The 21,807-nt window shown below is 47.9% G+C and overlaps 1 protein-coding gene across 1 annotated transcript in view; it reads left to right on the forward strand.

The window, feature by feature from the left end:
* Window positions 1-21,807, forward strand: part of LOC132390277 (NACHT, LRR and PYD domains-containing protein 3-like) — a 75,958-nt gene that overhangs the window by 6,609 nt on the left and 47,542 nt on the right. The window contains exons 2-3 of the mRNA XM_059962882.1: window positions 19,000-19,096; window positions 21,429-21,717. Of these exons, the coding sequence (XP_059818865.1) occupies window positions 21,555-21,717 (163 nt within the window). The 5' untranslated portion in view covers window positions 19,000-19,096; window positions 21,429-21,554. The remainder of the gene's footprint in view (window positions 1-18,999; window positions 19,097-21,428; window positions 21,718-21,807) is intronic.

Genomic DNA, 21,807 nt, shown 5'->3' on the forward strand with positions numbered 1-21,807 from the left:
TCTTGATGTGGGAATCTGCCGAATGCCCTGCTAAATTGGTCTAAATTACTCCAATATGTATTGGTAATATTTCTAATTATTATTAATCTAATATTTATCCTCGGTAAATTAGCCGTTCGGTAAATTTACTCTTCTATTCTCCCCCGGAGCAGCAAGTGGGCGACACGTTGTTCCAGTCTGATAAATTACCAAAAACATTCCTGAGCATCCGCTCACAGTTGCACTCAATCCAAACTCTCCGGCTGACGGTGTGTTTGCAGTATTCACGTTTACATACCCTCCTACTGCACCGCTTTCGCCACGAGAATTGTCATGATCTGGCCCTGTTCTTCCCGCCCTGCCCCCATTCACACAGTTCTCTGTCCTTCCCAAAAACAAACCCTGCTTTGTTTTTGCTCTTCTTACTGCCAGATGTATGTTATGCAAAACTTTATCTAAGCTCTTTTAAGCTCTTCTTTGTATCGCTATGGAAGTCTCAACAGATCCGTTTGTACTATTCCGAAGGCATCATAGTTAAATAGCGATTACGGAGAAATTACTGTCTGATGACCGGGTTTGGGTGTTCATGGTTACAGATCACACGAATTCTGTGAGGGAACAGCAGTTCAAAAGCAAGGAGGCAACGTCGACGATACCCGAGGGTTCCGAGTGTTTTTCAATGTTGATATAAAGGTGGAAGCAATGCAAAGTGGGCACGATTGTAAATCAATGTTAGCAGGGACATCATGCTGCGAGAAGAATGAATTCCACAGAGTCTGCAAGAGATGGTTGAGATTAGGAACATTTTTCTAAGCGTGTGTTACAATTGCAAATTTAGCGCTACAGAGAGCCGTTCATGCGACATGAGTTCCCTTTTACCAAAACTTGCCGTTTCAGATGAATGTGTGCTGTTTTCTCTTTGAGACTGTGTTTATTGTCGGTGTTTCTGAGCTGATCTCCTGAACGTCCCGTCGAAGCAAATGCTATGATTCTGTTCAAAGGCAAGCATGAGGAATTCTGCAGCGGCTGGAAATTCAAGCAACACACTCACTAAATGCTGGTGGAACACAGCAGGCCAGGCAGCATCTATTAAGAGAATCGCTGTCGACGTTTCGGGCCGAGACCTGACGAAGGGTCTCAGCAGGAAACGTCGACAGCGCTTCTCCCTATAGATGCTGCCTGGCCTGCTGTGTTCCACCAGCATTTTGCGTGAGTTGCTTGATTCTGTTGACAGACCCGATACATATCAAACAGTGGAGGTGACCAGTGACAGAAAGCGGCAGGCGGCGTTGCGGAACGCAAGCCATTATTTCACTGCGTGCGGTAGAAGTCTCAGTGGGCGAGATGCCAGTTTAATTCCGGCATGTTTACAAGAACAGCTCTGACTGCAGGGTGACTCTAGCCAATTTAATGAGGCCCTTCCAAGTCATGTGAGAGTCCATACGGAAGTCTGGATAGTTTTATTTACTATTCCGAAAGCGTCCTCTTTGAGTCCGGCGTATACATCAGATACTGTACATACATATCGTATAATCATATTTGCCACACATATCACCTCTCATGATTCTGCCTTCTTCTGCTACACATAGTGTTTTCCCCTTACACTCCTTCTTCACCTTTCCAGCCTAACCCCTCCCTGCGTCCCCTCCCCCACCCCTTGATCTTTCCCCATACCGGTTTTTCACCTGGCACCTAAAAATCATCTCCTTCCCACCCTTCCTCCTGCCCCCTCCCTCTCAGTCCTGCCGAAGGTTCTGGGCACAAAACGTTGACTGCTCTTTTCCACGGAAGCTGCCCGACCTGCTTTGTTCCTCCAGCGTGTTGTGTGTGTTTCTTTTGACCCCAGCATCTGAGAGTATTTGGTGTAAAATCCCGCTCCCCATACTAACACGGGTTATACTGACCAAGGATCATACTGCCGGAGGAACACAGTGGGTCGGGCAGCGACTCTGGAGGGAAATGGACCGTCACAATTACGGGCCGAGACCCTTCCACTGGACTGAGAGTAGACAGGAAATATTCAGAGAAAAGCGGTGAGGGGTGGGGATGGGGCAAGAGCTGGGGAGAGAGAGGTGGATCCAGGTGAGGGGGAGGTGGAAATAGTGACGGGGGGGAGGTGAGTTGTGGGGGCAACACGGAGCTGCAGAAATAGAATTTAATTCCATAGAAGATTATAAGAAGTTAGAGAGTGTTTGCTTCAGAGATTCACCAGACTAGTTCCTGGAGGACGATGAAGTCTCAGTGAGCATCTTCACCGGGGGATGTGTGGAGACCGAAGGGATCGAGGAAATGAGGATCGGGGAGAAACATGTGGGCTGAGATGGGAGAGCAGCCGCCATCTTGTTGATGGTTGGAGGGGCTGAATGACCTCCTCCTGCTGTTTCTCACTTGATGTTACAGTGTTCCTGTCCAGTGAGGCTCCGGAGGATTGTGAATAGAAATTACTGTTTATAAACATATAAGTGATTTCAATGAAACCCGCTCAATTCCTGTTCGGTGGGCATTGTGTACAGGACCGGGATGGAATGGAACCCGGAAAGCTCCAGGAAACGGGAGGCGGAGCGATGGGGACGGGAAAGATACAGAGGGGAAAATTAAAAATGTAGCTGGTGTAAGTATGAACTAAGGTTTAAAATGCGGCAGTTAGTTCGGGCAGTGAGTGAGGGGCGAGGAGCAGAGTCGCCGGTTCAGGAGGGAGTCCCTCCACCCGTCATGTGATCCAGCGTCTGGCTCCCATTTCAAACACAGATCTGCAGCATCTGACGTTCTCGCTTCCGAGGCCCCGCCCGGCTCTCACAGTCTCCGGATGGGCGGTGCTTTTCTTTCCGTCCTCTGTTGAAGCGGGTCGTCGGCGGCGAGCTGGTGGACCGATCGCTGTCTGCGGGACAAATTGATCAGGTTCTCATCGGTGAGCATTGAGACCGGTCATCAGGGTGAACGCGACCAACAATTTCCCATCGGTGAGTACCGAAGACGATTCGGGGAGGGGGGTGTTTGAGGGTACCTGATGTCGGGCAGAGAGTCCCGTTAACTTCCTCGAACTGGCGGCCTCGTCCCGCTTCCTGGATCCAACCTGTCGTGGTCGGTCCGGGTTATGGGACTTTCACGCCGGACCGCCCGAGATGAGCCGCCGCTCAGCCCCTGGTGTTCTGGCCCCAGGAGCGGGATGAGGTGGTGATGCCGAGATTAAACACACGAATTAAGATGTACCTGGGGAACTTTACCTCCATCACCCGGCCCGGTAGCGGATCCTGGGGTCGGTAATTGTTTTACATGCTTCCATCACACCGGAAGCGGCCGTTCGGCCTGCTGTGTTTTTCCAGACGGCGAGGGTTAAACAGAGTGATCTCACCCTCGGGACACTGCTCCAAATGTATGAGTAGAAGCATGTTTCCCCCGTTCAGACAGAGGTTTATTTGAAATCTTCACGCGGCAGGGTAAAAGCGGCCATGTCAATTTTAGTTTCACCCCTACAAAATGGCTGCAGTGTTCGTCTTTGTCATAACGGCACTTGTATCACATGAGGAGTTTGTTATTTCCTTTTTCGGTTATTTTCAGTGAGCCACTTCCTGTGTTTCCATGGTGACAGCTCGTCGGAGCTGTAGCGAGTGTTTCACTGGTTCTGTGGTCACGGCCTCTCAGCGCAGAGAGAGCGGCCTCAGGGGCAAATGTAACAGAGTGATAGAGGGGGGAAAGGATGTGAGCATTGACTGTATGGGCCGTGTTACACCAGGGTCGGAATGAACTGACACATTGATAGAGGGGGGAAAGGATGCTGTGACCATTGACTGTATGGGCCGTGTTACACCAGGGTCGGAATGAACTGAGAACTGACACATTGATAGAGGAGGGAAAGGATGCTGTGACCATTGACTGTATGGGCCGTGTTACACCAGGGTCGGAATGAACTGAGAACTGACACATTGATAGTGGGGGGAAAGGATGCTGTGACCATTGACTGTATGGGCCGTGTTACACCAGGGTCGGAATGAACTGAGAACTGACACATTGATAGAGGGGGGAAAGGATGCTGTGTCCATTGACTGTATGGGCCGTGTTACACCAGGGTCGGAATGAACTGAGAACTGACACATTGATAGAGGGGGGAAAGGATGCTGTGACCATTGACTGTATGGGCCGTGTTACACCAGGGTCGGAATGAACTGAGAACTGACACATTGATAGAGGGGGGAAAGGATGCTGTGAGCATTGACTGTATGGGCCGTGTTACACCAGGGTCGGAATGAACTGAGAACTGACACATTGATAGAGGGGGGAAAGGATGCTGTGACCATTGACTGTATGGGCCGTGTTACACCAGGGTCGGAATGAACTGAGAACTGACACATTGATAGAGGGGGGAAAGGATGCTGTGACCATTGACTGTATGGGCCGTGTTACACCAGGGTCGGAATGAACTGAGAACTGACACAGTGATAGAGGGGGGAAAGGATGCTGTGACCATTGACTGTATGGGCCGTGTTACACCAGGGTCGGAATGAACTGAGAACTGACACATTGATAGAGGGGGAAAGGATGCTGTGAGCATTGACTGTATGGGCCGTGTTACACCAGGGTCGGAATGAACTGAGAACTGACACATTGATAGAGGGGGGAAAGGATGCTGTGACCATTGACTGTATGGGCCGTGTTACACCAGGGTCGGAATGAACTGAGAACTGACACATTGATAGAGGGGGGAAAGGATGCTGTGACCATTGACTGTATGGGCCGTGTTACACCAGGGTCGGAATGAACTGAGAACTGACACATTGATAGTGGGGGGAAAGGATGCTGTGACCATTGACTGTATGGGCCGTGTTACACCAGGGTCGGAATGAACTGAGAACTGACACATTGATAGAGGGGGGAAAGGATGCTGTGACCATTGACTGTATGGGCCGTGTTACACCAGGGTCGGAATGAACTGAGAACTGACACATTGATAGAGGGGGGAAAGGATGCTGTGAGCATTGACTGTATGGGCCGTGTTACACCAGGGTCGGAATGAACTGAGAACTGACACATTGATAGAGGGGGGAAATGATGCTGTGACCATTGACTGTATGGGCCGTGTTACACCAGGGTCGGAATGAACTGAGAACTGACACATTGATAGAGGGGGGAAAGGATGCTGTGACCATTGACTGTATCGGCCGTGTTACACCAGGGTCGGAATGAACTGAGAACTGACACATTGATAGAGGGGGGAAAGGATGCTGTGACCATTGACTGTATGGGCCGTGTTACACCAGGGTCGGAATGAACTGAGAACTGACACATTGATAGAGGGGGGAAAGGATGCTGTGACCATTGACTGTATGGGCCGTGTTACACCAGGCTCAGAATGAACTGAGAACTGACACATTGATAGAGGGGGGAAAGGATGCTGTGACCATTGACTGTATGGGCCGTGTTACACCAGGGTCGGAATGAACTGAGAACTGACACATTGATAGAGGGGGGAAAGGATGCTGTGACCATTGACTGTATGGGCCGTGTTACACCAGGGTCGGAATGAACTGAGAACTGACACATTGATAGAGGGGGGAAAGGATGCTGTGGCCATTGACTGTATGGGCCGTGTTACACCAGGGTCGGAATGAACTGAGAACTGACACATTGATAGTGGGGGGAAAGGATGCTGTGACCATTGACTGTATGGGCCGTGTTACACCAGGGTCGGAATGAACTGAGAACTGACACATTGATAGAGGGGGGAAAGGATGCTGTGACCATTGACTGTATGGGCCGTGTTACACCAGGGTCGGAATGAACTGAGAACTGACACATTGATAGAGGGGGGAAAGGATGCTGTGACCATTGACTGTATGGGCCGTGTTACACCAGGGTCGGAATGAACTGAGAACTGACACATTGATAGAGGGGGGAAAGGATGCTGTGACCATTGACTGTATGGGCCGTGTTACACCAGGGTCGGAATGAACTGAGAACTGACACATTGATAGAGGGGGGAAAGGATGCTGTGACCATTGACTGTATGGGCCGTGTTACACCAGGGTCGGAATGAACTGAGAACTGACACATTGATAGAGGGGGGAAAGGATGCTGTGAGCATTGACTGTATGGGCCGTGTTACACCAGGGTCGGAATGAACTGAGAACTGACACATTGATAGAGGGGGGAAAGGATGCTGTGACCATTGACTGTATGGGCCGTGTTACACCAGGGTCGGAATGAACTGAGAACTGACACATTGATAGAGGGGGGAAAGGATGCTGTGACCATTGACTGTATGGGCCGTGTTACACCAGGGTCGGAATGAACTGAGAACTGACACATTGATAGAGGGGGGAAAGGATGCTGTGACCATTGACTGTATGGGCCGTGTTACACCAGGGTCGGAATGAACTGAGAACTGACACATTGATAGAGGGGGGAAAGGATGCTGTGAGCATTGACTGTATGGGCCGTGTTACACCAGGGTCGGAATGAACTGAGAACTGACACATTGATAGAGGGGGGAAAGGATGCTGTGACCATTGACTGTATGGGCCGTGTTACACCAGGGTCGGAATGAACTGAGAACTGACACATTGATAGAGGGGGGAAAGGATGCTGTGACCATTGACTGTATGGGCCGTGTTACACCAGGGTCGGAATGAACTGAGAACTGACACATTGATAGAGGGGGGAAAGGATGCTGTGACCATTGACTGTATCGGCCGTGTTACACCAGGGTCGGAATGAACTGAGAACTGACACATTGATAGAGGGGGGAAAGGATGCTGTGACCATTGACTGTATCGGCCGTGTTACACCAGGGTCGGAATGAACTGAGAACTGACACATTGATAGAGGGGGGAAAGGATGCTGTGACCATTGACTGTATGGGCCGTGTTACACCAGGGTCGGAATGAACTGAGAACTGACACATTGATAGAGGGGGGAAAGGATGCTGTGACCATTGACTGTATGGGCCGTGTCACACCAGGGTCGGAATGAACTGAGAACTGACACATTGATAGTGGGGGGAAAGGATGCTGTGACCATTGACTGTATGGGCCGTGTTACACCAGGGTCGGAATGAACTGAGAACTGACACATTGATAGAGGGGGGAAAGGATGCTGTGAGCATTGACTGTATGGGCCGTGTTACACCAGGGTCGGAATGAACTGAGAACTGACACATTGATAGAGGGGGGAAAGGATGCTGTGAGCATTGACTGTATGGGCCGTGTTACACCAGGGTCGGAATGAACTGAGAACTGACACATTGATAGAGGGGGGAAAGGATACTGTGACCATTGACTGTATGGGCCGTGTTACACCAGGGTCGGAATGAACTGAGAACTGACAGATTGATAGAGGGGGGAAAGGATGCTGTGACCATTGACTGTATGGGCCGTGTTACACCAGGGTCGGAATGAACTGAGAACTGACACATTGATAGTGGGGGGAAAGGATGCTGTGACCATTGACTGTATGGGCCGTGTTACACCAGGGTCGGAATGAACTGAGAACTGACACATTGATAGAGGGGGGAAAGGATGCTGTGAGCATTGACTGTATGGGCCGTGTTACACCAGGGTCGGAATGAACTGAGAACTGACACATTGATAGAGGGGGGAAAGGATGCTGTGACCATTGACTGTATGGGCCGTGTTACACCAGGGTCGGAATGAACTGAGAACTGACACATTGATAGAGGGGGGAAAGGATGCTGTGACCATTGACTGTATGGGCCGTGTTACACCAGGGTCGGAATGAACTGAGAACTGACACATTGATAGAGGGGGGAAAGGATGCTGTGACCATTGACTGTATGGGCCGTGTTACACCAGGGTCGGAATGAACTGAGAACTGACACATTGACAGTGGGGGGAAAGGATGCTGTGACCATTGACTGTATGGGCCGTGTTACACCAGGGTCGGAATGAACTGAGAACTGACACATTGATAGAGGGGGGAAAGGATGCTGTGACCATTGACTGTATGGGCCGTGTTACACCAGGGTCGGAATGAACTGAGAACTGACACATTGATAGAGGGGGGAAAGGATGCTGTGAGCATTGACTGTATGGGCCGTGTTACACCAGGGTCGGAATGAACTGAGAACTGACACATTGATAGAGGGGGGAAAGGATGCTGTGACCATTGACTGTATGGGCCGTGTTACACCAGGGTCGGAATGAACTGAGAACTGACACATTGATAGAGGGGGGAAAGGATGCTGTGACCATTGACTGTATGGGCCGTGTTACACCAGGGTCGGAATGAACTGAGAACTGACACATTGATAGAGGGGGGAAAGGATGCTGTGACCATTGACTGTATGGGCCGTGTTACACCAGGGTCGGAATGAACTGAGAACTGACACATTGATAGAGGGGGGAAAGGATGCTGTGACCATTGACTGTATGGGCCGTGTTACACCAGGGTCGGAATGAACTGAGAACTGACACATTGACAGTGGGGGGAAAGGATGCTGTGACCATTGACTGTATGGGCCGTGTTACACCAGGGTCGGAATGAACTGAGAACTGACACATTGATAGAGGGGGGAAAGGATGCTGTGACCATTGACTGTATGGGCCGTGTTACACCAGGGTCGGAATGAACTGAGAACTGACACATTGATAGAGGGGGGAAAGGATGCTGTGACCATTGACTGTATGGGCCGTGTTACACCAGGGTCGGAATGAACTGAGAACTGACACATTGATAGAGGGGGGAAAGGATACTGTGACCATTGACTGTATGGGCCGTGTTACACCAGGGTCGGAATGAACTGAGAACTGACAGATTGATAGAGGGGGGAAAGGATGCTGTGACCATTGACTGTATGGGCCGTGTTACACCAGGGTCGGAATGAACTGAGAACTGACAGATTGATAGAGGGGGGAAAGGATGCTGTGACCATTGACTGTATGGGCCGTGTTACACCAGGGTCGGAATGAACTGAGAACTGACACATTGATAGAGGGGGGAAAGGATGCTGTGAGCATTGACTGTATGGGCCGTGTTACACCAGGGTCGGAATGAACTGAGAACTGACACATTGATAGTGGGGGGAAAGGATGCTGTGAGCATTGACTGTATGGGCCGTGTTACACCAGGGTCGGAATGAACTGAGAACTGACACATTGATACAGGGGGGAAAGGATGCTGTGACCATTGACTGTATGGGCCGTGTTACACCAGGGTCGGAATGAACTGAGAACTGACACATTGATAGAGGGGGGAAAGGATGCTGTGAGCATTGACTGTATGGGCCGTGTTACACCAGGGTCGGAATGAACTGAGAACTGACACATTGATAGAGGGGGGAAAGGATGCTGTGAGCATTGACTGTATGGGCCGTGTTACACCAGGGTCGGAATGAACTGAGAACTGACACATTGATAGAGGGGGGAAAGGATGCTGTGACCATTGACTGTATGGGCCGTGTTACACCAGGGTCGGAATGAACTGAGAACTGACACATTGATAGTGGGGGGAAAGGATGCTGTGACCATTGACTGTATGGGCCGTGTTACACCAGGCTCAGAATGAACTGAGAACTGACACATTGATAGAGGGGGGAAAGGATGCTGTGACCATTGACTGTATGGGCCGTGTTACACCAGGGTCGGAATGAACTGAGAACTGACACATTGATAGAGGGGGGAAAGGATGCTGTGACCATTGACTGTATGGGCCGTGTTACACCAGGGTCGGAATGAACTGAGAACTGACACATTGATAGTGGGGGGAAAGGATGCTGTGACCATTGACTGTATGGGCCGTGTTACACCAGGGTCGGAATGAACTGAGAACTGACACATTGATAGAGGGGGGAAAGGATGCTGTGAGCTTTGACTGTATGGGCCGTGTTACACCAGGGTCGGAATGAACTGAGAACTGACACATTGATAGTGGGGGGAAAGGATGCTGTGACCATTGACTGTATGGGCCGTGTTACACCAGGGTCGGAATGAACTGAGAACTGACACATTGATAGAGGGGGGAAAGGATGCTGTGACCATTGACTGTATGGGCCGTGTTACACCAGGGTCGGAATGAACTGAGAACTGACACATTGATAGAGGGGGGAAAGGATGCTGTGACCATTGACTGTATGGGCCGTGTTACACCAGGGTCGGAATGAACTGAGAACTGACACATTGATAGAGGGGGGAAAGGATGCTGTGACCATTGACTGTATGGGCCGTGTTACACCAGACTCAGAATGAACTGAGAACTGACACATTGATAGAGGGGGGAAAGGATGCTGTGACCATTGACTGTATGGGCCGTGTTACACCAGGGTCGGAATGAACTGAGAACTGACACATTGATAGAGGGGGGAAAGGATGCTGTGACCATTGACTGTATGGGCCGTGTTACACCAGGGTCGGAATGAACTGAGAACTGACACATTGATAGAGGGGGGAAAGGATGCTGTGACCATTGACTGTATGGGCCGTGTTACACCAGACTCAGAATGAACTGAGAACTGACACATTGATAGAGGGGGGAAAGGATGCTGTGACCATTGACTGTATGGGCCGTGTTACACCAGGGTCGGAATGAACTGAGAACTGACACATTGATAGAGGGGGGAAAGGATGCTGTGACCATTGACTGTATGGGCCGTGTTACACCAGGGTCGGAATGAACTGAGAACTGACACATTGATAGAGGGGGGAAAGGATGCTGTGAGCATTGACTGTATGGGCCGTGTTACACCAGGGTCGGAATGAACTGAGAACTGACACATTGATAGAGGGGGGAAAGGATGCTGTGAGCATTGACTGTATGGGCCGTGTTACACCAGGGTCGGAATGAACTGAGAACTGACACATTGATAGAGGGGGGAAAGGATGCTGTGACCATTGACTGTATGGGCCGTGTTACACCAGGCTCAGAATGAACTGAGAACTGACACATTGATAGAGGGGGGAAAGGATGCTGTGACCATTGACTGTATGGGCCGTGTCACACCAGGGTCGGAATGAACTGAGAACTGACACATTGATAGAGGGGGGAAAGGATGCTGTGAGCATTGACTGTATGGGCCGTGTTACACCAGGGTCGGAATGAACTGAGAACTGACACATTGATAGAGGGGGGAAAGGATGCTGTGACCATTGACTGTATGGGCCGTGTTACACCAGGGTCGGAATGAACTGAGAACTGACACATTGATAGAGGGGGGAAAGGATGCTGTGACCATTGACTGTATGGGCCGTGTTACACCAGGGTCGGAATGAACTGAGAACTGACACATTGATAGAGGGGGGAAAGGATGCTGTGACCATTGACTGTATGGGCCGTGTTACACCAGGGTCGGAATGAACTGAGAACTGACACATTGATAGAGGGGGGAAAGGATGCTGTGACCATTGACTGTATGGGCCGTGTTACACCAGGCTCAGAATGAACTGAGAACTGACACATTGATAGTGGGGGGAAAGGATGCTGTGACCATTGACTGTATGGGCCGTGTTACACCAGGGTCGGAATGAACTGAGAACTGACACATTGATAGAGGGGGGAAAGGATGCTGTGTGCATTGACTGTATGGGCCGTGTTACACCAGGGTCGGAATGAACTGAGAACTGACACATTGATAGAGGGGGGAAAGGATGCTGTGACCATTGACTGTATGGGCCGTGTTACACCAGGGTCGGAATGAACTGAGAACTGACACATTGATAGAGGGGGGAAAGGATGCTGTGACCATTGACTGTATGGGCCGTGTTACACCAGGGTCGGAATGAACTGTGAACTGACACATTGATAGAGGGGGGAAAGGATGCTGTGACCATTGACTGTATGGGCCGTGTTACACCAGGGTCGGAATGAACTGAGAACTGACACATTGATAGAGGGGGAAAGGATGCTGTGACCATTGACTGTATGGGCCGTGTTACACCAGGGTCGGAATGAACTGAGAACTGACACATTGATAGAGGGGGGAAAGGATGCTGTGACCATTGACTGTATGGGCCGTGTTACACCAGGGTCGGAATGAACTGAGAACTGACACATTGATAGAGGGGGGAAAGGATGCTGTGAGCATTGACTGTATGGGCCGTGTTACACCAGGGTCGGAATGAACTGAGAACTGACACATTGATAGAGGGGGGAAAGGATGCTGTGACCATTGACTGTATCGGCCGTGTTACACCAGGGTCGGAATGAACTGAGAACTGACACATTGATAGAGGGGGGAAAGGATGCTGTGACCATTGACTGTATGGGCCGTGTTACACCAGGGTCGGAATGAACTGAGAACTGACAAATTGCTTGGGGTGGGGTGGCATTGACAGTCAAGGGTGGCAATCAGTTACTATCTGTGCATTAAAATGAAGAGGGAGGAAATACTACAGTTGCAGGAAATTTAAAGTAAGGAGCAGAAAGATACTGGAGACGCTCAGCAGATCTCGGACAGTCTCAGTTCTGGAACTGTTTCTTCCACCATTTCTCCTTTCAGAGATGCAGTCTGATGTACTGAACCCCAGCATTTTCTACTTCGTAATTTTACATTTTGTTCCTGCTACACTGCGGGAAACATGGCAGCCAGCTGTGCTGGGCAAGATCCCACACAGCAGGAAGATTGTGATCAGATGTGTTCGGTTTTGCTGCTGGGGTCAGGCTGAAGTGTATCCGCACCCTCCACACAGACCGGGGAACCAGACTGAGCCCCGGCCCCGGCAGAGGGTCATTAGGTTCCAATTCCACCTTAGTTTGTGAATCAGACATGGCAGGAACACCACGGCAAATCGCCGGCTCCAAAGCGTCTGTGTATGGGTGATGATATTGGGCCGCTGACTCTGAGGATATGGAACTGACATTATGCGGGCTTCAGTCCAGGTTGGTAATTCCACAGCTGGGATCGGAATTTTCTCAGTACGGAGTGAAGCTTAAGTCTCGGGCGTTTGGGCATTAGTCATGGGGAAATCACCCTCTACACTGCCCAATAGGACATCATATCTGTCAAGTATTTTGGAGATTATTTGAGTTAACGAGGGAGTTGGGTGAAGTTGTGCAGTGATGCTGTTTATCTGAACTTTGGTAAAGTCTGTAACAAAATCCCGCGTGGCAGCTGATCGGGGAGGCTCGGTCACGAGGGAGTCACAGGGAGCTGGAGAGGAGGATTCACTCCGGGCTCGAGAACAAGAAGCAGAGGGAAATGATTGAAAATGGTTTTAGCCAATGGAGGCCTGTGACGGGGTGTGTGTGTCAGTGTTGAGACCTCTGTAATTCACTATTCATGCCATTGATTTGTGTATGAATCTACATGGCTTCACAGAGTATTATGTACAGTTGTGTTCACCCTACTGTAGTAAATATATTTGAAACTGGAGAGGGTGCAGAAGAGATTACTGAAGATGTTGCCTGGACTAGAGGGCCGAGTCATAGGAAGCGTTTGGCCGAGCTGGATCTTTATTCCAGAGGAGAATGAGGGTGACATTGTCGGAGCTGATGGAATCAAGTGGGAGTTTAGATAATGTGGATGGTCGTGGTATTCTCCCCAGGGTTCAAGATACAAAATTGTTTTATGTCACTGCAGTACACAAGTGTGAAGGAGAACGACATAATTGTTACTCTGGATCCAAAGCAAGACAGAAGAAAAATGATGGAGACCACAATAATAGACAAAACACGATACATAAAGTATGATCGTTTAAAAATATTGATTGTATGTCCATAAAGTGATGTTAAGCACAGGAGTGTCTGGACATATGAGACTGACATTGATTGTATGTCCATAAAGTGACGTTAGGCACAGGAGTGTCTGGACATATGGAGACTGACATTGATTGTCCATAAAGTGACGTTAGGCACAGGAGTGTCTGGACATATGGGGACTGACATTGATTGTCTGGCCATAAAGTGACGTTAGGCACAGGAGTGTCTGGACATACGGAGACTGACATTGATTGTCTGTCCATAAAGTGACGTTAGGCACAGGAGTGTCTGGACATATGAGACTGACATTGATTGTATGTCCATAAAGTGACGTTAGGCACAGGAGTGTCTGGACATATGGAGACTGACATTGATTGTCTGTCCATAAAGTGACGTTAGGCACAGGAGTGTCTGGACATATGGAGACTGACATTGATTGTCTGTCCATAAAGTGACGTTAGGCACAGGAGTGTCTGGACATATGGAGACTGACATTGATTGTCTGTCCATAAAGTGACGTTAGGCACAGGAGTATCTGGACAGATGAGACTGACATTGATTCTTCTTCTGCTTGTGACTTGCGCCTTACATGCCTGGCCGATCGTGACTCTCCACATCCAATGATCTCTCGCACACTTAGATCTGTTAATTCTTTCACAGTGTCCATATATTTTCTTCTTTGCCTTCCTCTGTCGCGTTTCCCAGGCATACGGCCTTGCAATGTCAGACATTCTATTTCTCCCTTTCTAATGACGTGGCCCAGGAATTTAAGTTTCCTCTCATGTAATATTCTCATTAAAGATCTTTTCATCTGGGCATGTTGGAGTACTGTCTCATTAGTTATCCCATCTCTAGATTATATTTTCAGAATTCTTCTGAAACCACATTTCTGTTGCTTCTAAGTTTCTTTGGAGTTCTGGTGTTATAGTCCGTGTTTCGGAAGCATACGGCAAGATTGACCAGATGTAGCATTTTAGTAGCCTAAGCCTTGTTGTCACAGAAATGTGTCTGTTGAGAAAGATAGATTTCAGTTTTTGGAAGTTGTTTTTGGCAAAGGCAATTCTTCTTTTTATTTCTACTTTAATTCTAGCATCTTGTGATATAAAGTTACCATGGTAATTACAGCTGGTCATTTGTTTAATCTCTTTTGTTCCCGATGGACAATTGGCACTTGGGAGAATTCTGCTCTTTTGATGTTAAGATATATTTGGATTTTTTTTTACAATTGATGGTCAGACCAAAATCTGCACTTGTTTGTACTACATTGTCTCGGAGTAATTGTAGGCCTTCTGCAGCACTTGCTATTCGGGTGGGATCATCTGCATATCTCATATTGTTGATGTTAACACCTCCAATTTCTATCCAATTTAGGTTTTCTATTTATTTGACAATCATTTAAGTATAGATATTAAATAATTTCAGTGAGGCAACGCATCGCTGCCTAACTCCTGTTTAAATTTTAGTCCAAGTGCTTATTAAATCATCAATATTTACCTCCACCATTTGATTCCAAAATACATTTTGATGAGATTATTGGTCCGTTCCATCAATGTTTAGTTTACTGAGAATTTGAAATAATTTTTCATGTTGACTTTGTCGAATGCTTTGGTGAACTCAATAAATCATAAAAATACATCATTTTGATATTCAATTGCCCTTTCTGAGAGTATTCGTAGTATGACAATTGTGTTCTGAGCTCCTCTATCCTAAATAGACCCTTATTGCAGTTTAGGAATTTCTGGCCTTAACTTGTTTTTGATTCGACTCAGAACAATTCTCAACAAAATCCTTATTATGTGATTCACAAGACTGATTCTTCTATATCCTTCACAGTCAATAGTTCCAGGAATTTTAGGCAGAGTTATAAACACTGATTTCAAGAGATCGTCAGGGAATACACCAGACTCATAAACGCCATTAAACTCTTCAGAAAGAATGTCTATGCCCAGATCTTCTTGGGCTTGAATCAGTTCCATTGATATTTCATCAGGTCCAGGGGCTTTACCATGATTCATGCTTTTCACTGCTTTAGTTATTTCTTCTTTGGCAATCGGTGGGCCAGAATTAGGGTGTTTAATATCTGGGGGTTCCCCTCTATTATCTTCAGAAAAAAGCTGCTCTATATACTGAATCCAGTTCTCACATACTTTATTGATCTGTTATGCATCCTGTAGAGGAGGTTTCCTTAATCCCAGTAATTTCCTTTATTTGTGCATATATTTGTTGTTGTTAATATAGCCTTCTACTTGATTGCATTTTTGATTCAGCCATTCTTCCTTTGCAATATTGCACAATTGTCTGGTCTGTGACATTGATTCTATGTTCATAAATTGACGTTGGGTACAGGAGTGTCTGGACATATGGAGACTGACATTGATTGTCTGTCCATAAAGTGACGTTAGGCACAGGAGTGTCTGGACATACGGAGACTGACATTGATTGTCTGTCCATAAAGTGACGTTAGGCACTGGAGTGTCTGGACATACGGAGACTGACATTGATTGTCTGTACATAAAGAGACGTTAGGCACAGGAGTGTCTGGACATACGGAGACTGACATTGATTGTCTGACCATAAAGTGACGTTAGGCACAGGAGTGTCTGGAACTGTCAGGAAATATTAAACTGGTAGTGGGTGGGGTGTGGAGGGTGGGTTGGTGAGTAGAGGTGTTGATCAGGCTGACTACTTGGGGAAAGTAACTGTTTTGAGCCTGATTGTCCTGGTGTGGATGATTGATCCACAATTCCTTTAAGGTAGCACCAGAGTCATAAAGAGAGTTTTGGGCAGATTGACCTTCACAACGCAGGCTATTACGAGGAGGGGTTGGGATATTAATGCTTAAGTTGTAAAGGTCACCGTGATTCTGCAATAGGCAGAATTGTCTGCAGTTCTGGTCAGCTACTTGGAGGAACGTTACGGATAAGCGTAAAAGAGTGCAGGGAAAATTACACGGACATTGCTGGTATTTCAGGAATTAATTATAGTGATAGCTTGAACAGGTTAAACTTTATTACCTGGAATACAAGGGAATGACGGGGTGCACTAGCAGGCTTCCAACTTTTCTAAGCCATTTGCCCCTCCAATTAAAAGAAGGGTCTATGGACCCCAAGTTGGGAAACCCTGCTAGAGATATAGAAATCTATGATGCTATAAGCAGGGTGAATGCAGGGAGAAGAAATTTTCCCCTCAGGCTGGGTAAGATCATGGATTTAGGGCAAAAACTGACCCATTGAAGAAGATCTGAGGGGGAACTACTTCACTCACTGGGTGGTGCGAATGCAGAACAGGCGCCCAGCAGAAGTGAGAGATGAAGGTCTGATTGTGGTATTTGAGCGATGTTTGGTTGGGTATCTAGATTAGAGAGGTATGGAGGGCTGTGGTCTGGGTGCGGGGGGATGGGACCACACCGAACACGGCACGGACTGGATGGGCTAACAGTCCTGTGACTGTGCTCTAAGGACTCTGCGAATCTCAATTGAAACTTCTGCACATCATCGACATTTGTTGCGGAAGGGTGGTATCCAACAACTTGTTTTTATTTTGGACCAGCATCTACGCCGCTGAGAGTTCTGTAGAGCTGAAACCACCATGAGATATACTGAATGCCCCTCGACAGGGTAAAAACAACCACTGGAATTTTAGTGTCACCATTACAAAATGGCTGAATGTTCGGTTCATCTTCGTCACAAAGAAACCGAGAACATGTCACACTGAGTTTGTTGTTTCCCTGCTCGGTTATCTTTGCAAACCACTTCCTCCGTCACCAGGGCAACAGCTCACCAGAGCTGCAGAGAGTGTTGAACGTGTTTCTCGCTCTCTGGTTGCTGTCTCTCAGAGGAGAGAGAGTGGCCTCAGAGACGAGGATGCTTTTAGCATTTGCTGTCCGGGATGGAATGAAGAAGATTGCAGGGATAGTATTTATGCAATTCTGATCTGAGTGTCAAACAGCTTGCAGTCAGTGAATCGTTTCTGCGTCAAAAGAACAAAACAAAAATCGCCTGTACTGAGTGCTATATTTTCAATTTTATATTTGTAACATATTGTTCCTGTTACACGACGAGGAAAGGGGCTGCTAATTGACCTGGGCTACACCGCACTCAACAATAAAATAATGAACAACTGTGCTCAATGTAACTGCGGAGACAAGTACCAGTGTACTCTTTGTGACCCAATGCCCACGTTTCCCGGCTGATCCCCGGCCAGACAAGGGATCATCAGGCTCCAGTTCTGCCATGGGTTGGTGTGGGAGGGTACGTTTTTGAACTGGGATTAGCTGAGACGCTGCCGCATATTTCCGGCAGCAAAGAGCCCTGAGAGAGTTTGTGCTTGAGATACAATCTTGGGATGGGGGCTCCAGGAATATGGAACTGACAGTGTCTGGGCCTCGGTCTGCCTTGGTGCTTTTACAGACGCGGCTTGATGTTCCTCCTTCCGCAATGACGCAGACGTCTCCGGGAGCTGGATATTGGTCGCATGAATCTCTCATTGTGAGATGCGGGAACTCCCAGTGTGAGGTGTGGGAAAGATGTGAGAGTCTCTCGCTGTGGGCTGTGACCCTCTGAGGTTGGACCTGGGATAACACACCTGATTTGATTCGGATAAAATGAGTCCGGGGATCAAGCTGTCCGGGTTTATGAGGTGTTGGGCGAGTATTTCTGTTCTGTGCTCAGGTGTTTGGTTGATAAGTTCCTTTGGAAGCAAAGCAGAGAACGAGTCCCCATTCCATCCCTCACAAGGAGAGGCTGTGGTTAAATACGGTGTTTTGTGTTTGCACCGGTAGAAAGAGACCGGGGTTTCAGAATTCAATTCATATTTGGAAATTCCCTCTGACTGTCACCTGTCCATCGGCCAGTGGGAGTCAAAGAGAAACTCAAGGTGCTGAAGATAGAACAGAACATGGAACAGTACATCGCAGGAACAGGCCTTCCCGCCACAATGGTGTGCCAAACTAGCTGAAAAGAAAATCAACACCCCCCGAAATAAACTAATGACTCCCTCCTGCACAATGTCCATAACCTCTCAATCTTTCTCACACACATGTGCTTATCAAAACGTTTTTTAAAAGCCCCCATTGTATTTGCTTCCAACTCCATAACAGATAGAACAACCAATAATTTACATTTACATACCCTGTCGTCATCAAGTGCTTTTCTACTAATAAATTGTCAGAACCTGCGAAACTGTGATTAAGCAGAATTAGGTTTTACAATGAAGTTATGTTCCTGTTTGACCCTGTACCAAGCAAGGATGCTCCAGATATCACTGGACAGACATGGTTTGGGAGTTGATGCGAACTGCGGCTCTGATACAGAGAATGGCTGTACTGTCACATTTTCAAAGTCTCTCTGACTCACTGTCTGCTTGTTGTGTGCAATTCAGGGCATCGCCAGAAGGCGGCGCTGTCCAGCACCGGGATCAGAGTGTAGACAAGACGACGACAATCAACAACCGTCAGTCGGAATCAGAATGGCTACAGGTATGTTCACCTGGATCTTTATAACTAAACTTCTGCCCTGTTGGTGCACAATAGTTCAGATGAAGAAGCTTACACAGCCGCTAACAGGGCAGAGAAAAAGTTTCATCGAGCAGTGTCACTGATCCCACTGGTAAAGTGCCTTTGTGTAATCGATCGGTCCCACAGTTCCAGCGCAGGGACCTGACACCAGAAATGGTCGAATGACTCCGCTCACCAGGCAAAGCTTCACCTGAGTGAAAGGAGCCGGAGACCCTGAATCAGCAGGGTGAGAGTGAAACACCAACAGGAATGTGACAGCGGTGTTGTTTGTTACGGAAAAGTCTACAGACAGACAGACAGACTTTATTGATCCCGAGGGAAATTGGATTTCATTACAGCCGTAACAACCACGGATAGTGTAGAAATATAGCAATATAAAACAATAAATAATTAAATAATAATAATTTAATCATGCCAAGTGGAAATAAGTCCAGGACCCGCCTATTGGCTCAGGGTGTCTGACACTCCGAGGGAGGAGTTGTAAGGTTTGATGGCCACAGGCAGGAATGACTTCCTATGATGCTCTGTGTTGCATCTCGGTGGAATGAGTCTCTGGCCGAATGTATTCCTGTGTCTAACCAGAACATTGTGGAGTGGATGGGAGTCACTGTCCAAGATGGCATGCAACTTGGTCAGCATCCTGTTTTCAGACACCACCGTCAGAGAGTCCAGTTCCACCCCTACAACATTATCTAGGTTCAGGGTTTGTTGCACAACAGGGCCTGTTTAGAGGTGAAAGGCATCTTCAACTTCCATTTACAAAATTCAGAGGCAGGTGGCAAGGGCATTTCCGGGATTTCAAAGATTGTGCGATAATACAACATTTCAGGTTTTGTCAGGGCAGCTCTCAACTCCCCCCTCGCTGCGCAAAGTAGATGAGGGGAGTTTTCCCAACTCTGTTTTCTGTAGCCGAGCCGAGAACATTGCCAGCATTGGAAATGGCTGAGGATCAGGGGACACTTCATTTGTGGTCTGCATCGGTCTGTCACTGTCTGGTATGGAGGGGCTACTGCACAGGGCCGAGAGAAGCTGCAGGAAGTTGTAAATCTTCAGGGAGCGGTGTCTCAGAAAGGCAGCGTCCATTATTAAGGACGTCCAGCACCCAGGGCATGCCCTTTTCTCACTGTCACCATCAGGGAGGAGGTACAGAAGCCTGAATGCACACACACAGCGATTCAGTAACAAATTTGTCCTCTCTGCAATCCCATTCTTAAATGGACATTGAATCTTTGGACACTACCTTACTTTGCTCAAAATATACAGTCTTTCTGGTTTTGCAAATTTAAAAAAAATCCATTCAATATACGTAATTGGTTTACTTGTTTACTTTTTTCAAAATTTTATTCATTATTAATTTTTCCCTGCTAGATTACCTATTGCATTGAACTGCTGTTGCTAAGTTAACAAATATCACGTCACATGCCGGTGATAATAAACCTGATTCTGATTCTGTTTTACGTGTGGAAATTTACCCTTCAAGTTCCCGTGTTCCGGGGCAAACTGTCCCAGCTGAACCTGATAACAAACAACCCCTTCCGGTAACGTACTTGTGAATCTCCCCGACACTCTTCCCAGCTGAATCACATCCATCCTGTAGATTGATAGCAACTGCATCCTTAGCAAATGCAAAGCTCTCTCAGCGAGACTTTGTTTAGCTACTAGAGCTGCACGCAAGACTCTCCCTTTGCCAATGACTTGTATAGTTGCTACATGACAATTATTATCCAGGAGACGTGATGGGACCCAGGGGACCAGGCATCATGGGCTTCAAGGTTATGTTCAATCTGTAACCCAGGGGTCTGGACGTTGTCCATCTCAAGGCAGTAGTCAGTCTTTGACCCGGGGGACAAGACAGTGTGTGACAAAGCAACCGGAGAACGTGGGATCTGGAGGATCGGACCACGAGTAATCCAGTGGCTTGTCTGTCAGTGATACACGTGACTGGACAGTTTGTGATTCAGGGAGATTTATGTTTGTGGGAGATAATCCCAGTGATAATTCCCGGTATAACCTAACTCCTTTCCAGTAATAACCGCTGGTTATTGGTGTGTTCAGCTAATGCGTAGTCTGTGATCAGTATTACTGTGTCTATGCAGTTCTTTTTCTGGGAGTGTATGTGTCCACTCACTGGCTTATCGGGATGGTCACCTAGCAGGAGGTGTGGTTCACATTCACCAGCACAGTCCCGCTCCAAATCCGGTCAGCCGGAGTCCCGGCTCCATTGCAGGCACCCATTGTGAATCCTTGTTCGAGCATAAATCACTCTAAACCTGCAATTCATCATTTCCTGCAGGTTGGGAAATTAAATCGGGTACAGAAAGTACTCAAGTGGTTTTTACCAGGCAACTCATCGAGGGAAAATGATCGGGACACGGGAAGCAAGGTTCCAAAGCAGGGTCAGATTGAGAGCAATGTCCCAATGGAATGCGGTCCGGCCGCAGAGGAGGAGAAGCAAATTCAGCCCAGAGACAGTGACGTCAGAGACACTGAGCAGGACCCTGGAACCAGCACAAGTGAGGCGACTGCCTGTCAGCTCGGAAACTCATTAAACACGGAATTGTCGAGTGCCCAACAGGGAGTGGGTGAGTGAAGCATGAGGGTGATGTGTTCGCAGAATGCAGTGGGAAGTGGGTAAATGTGATTCCTTGTTGGAGGGTTGGTCAGAGAGGGGA

This window comes from Hypanus sabinus, unplaced genomic scaffold, assembly GCF_030144855.1.
Source record: "Hypanus sabinus isolate sHypSab1 unplaced genomic scaffold, sHypSab1.hap1 scaffold_828, whole genome shotgun sequence".
Taxonomy (NCBI): domain Eukaryota; kingdom Metazoa; phylum Chordata; class Chondrichthyes; order Myliobatiformes; family Dasyatidae; genus Hypanus; species Hypanus sabinus.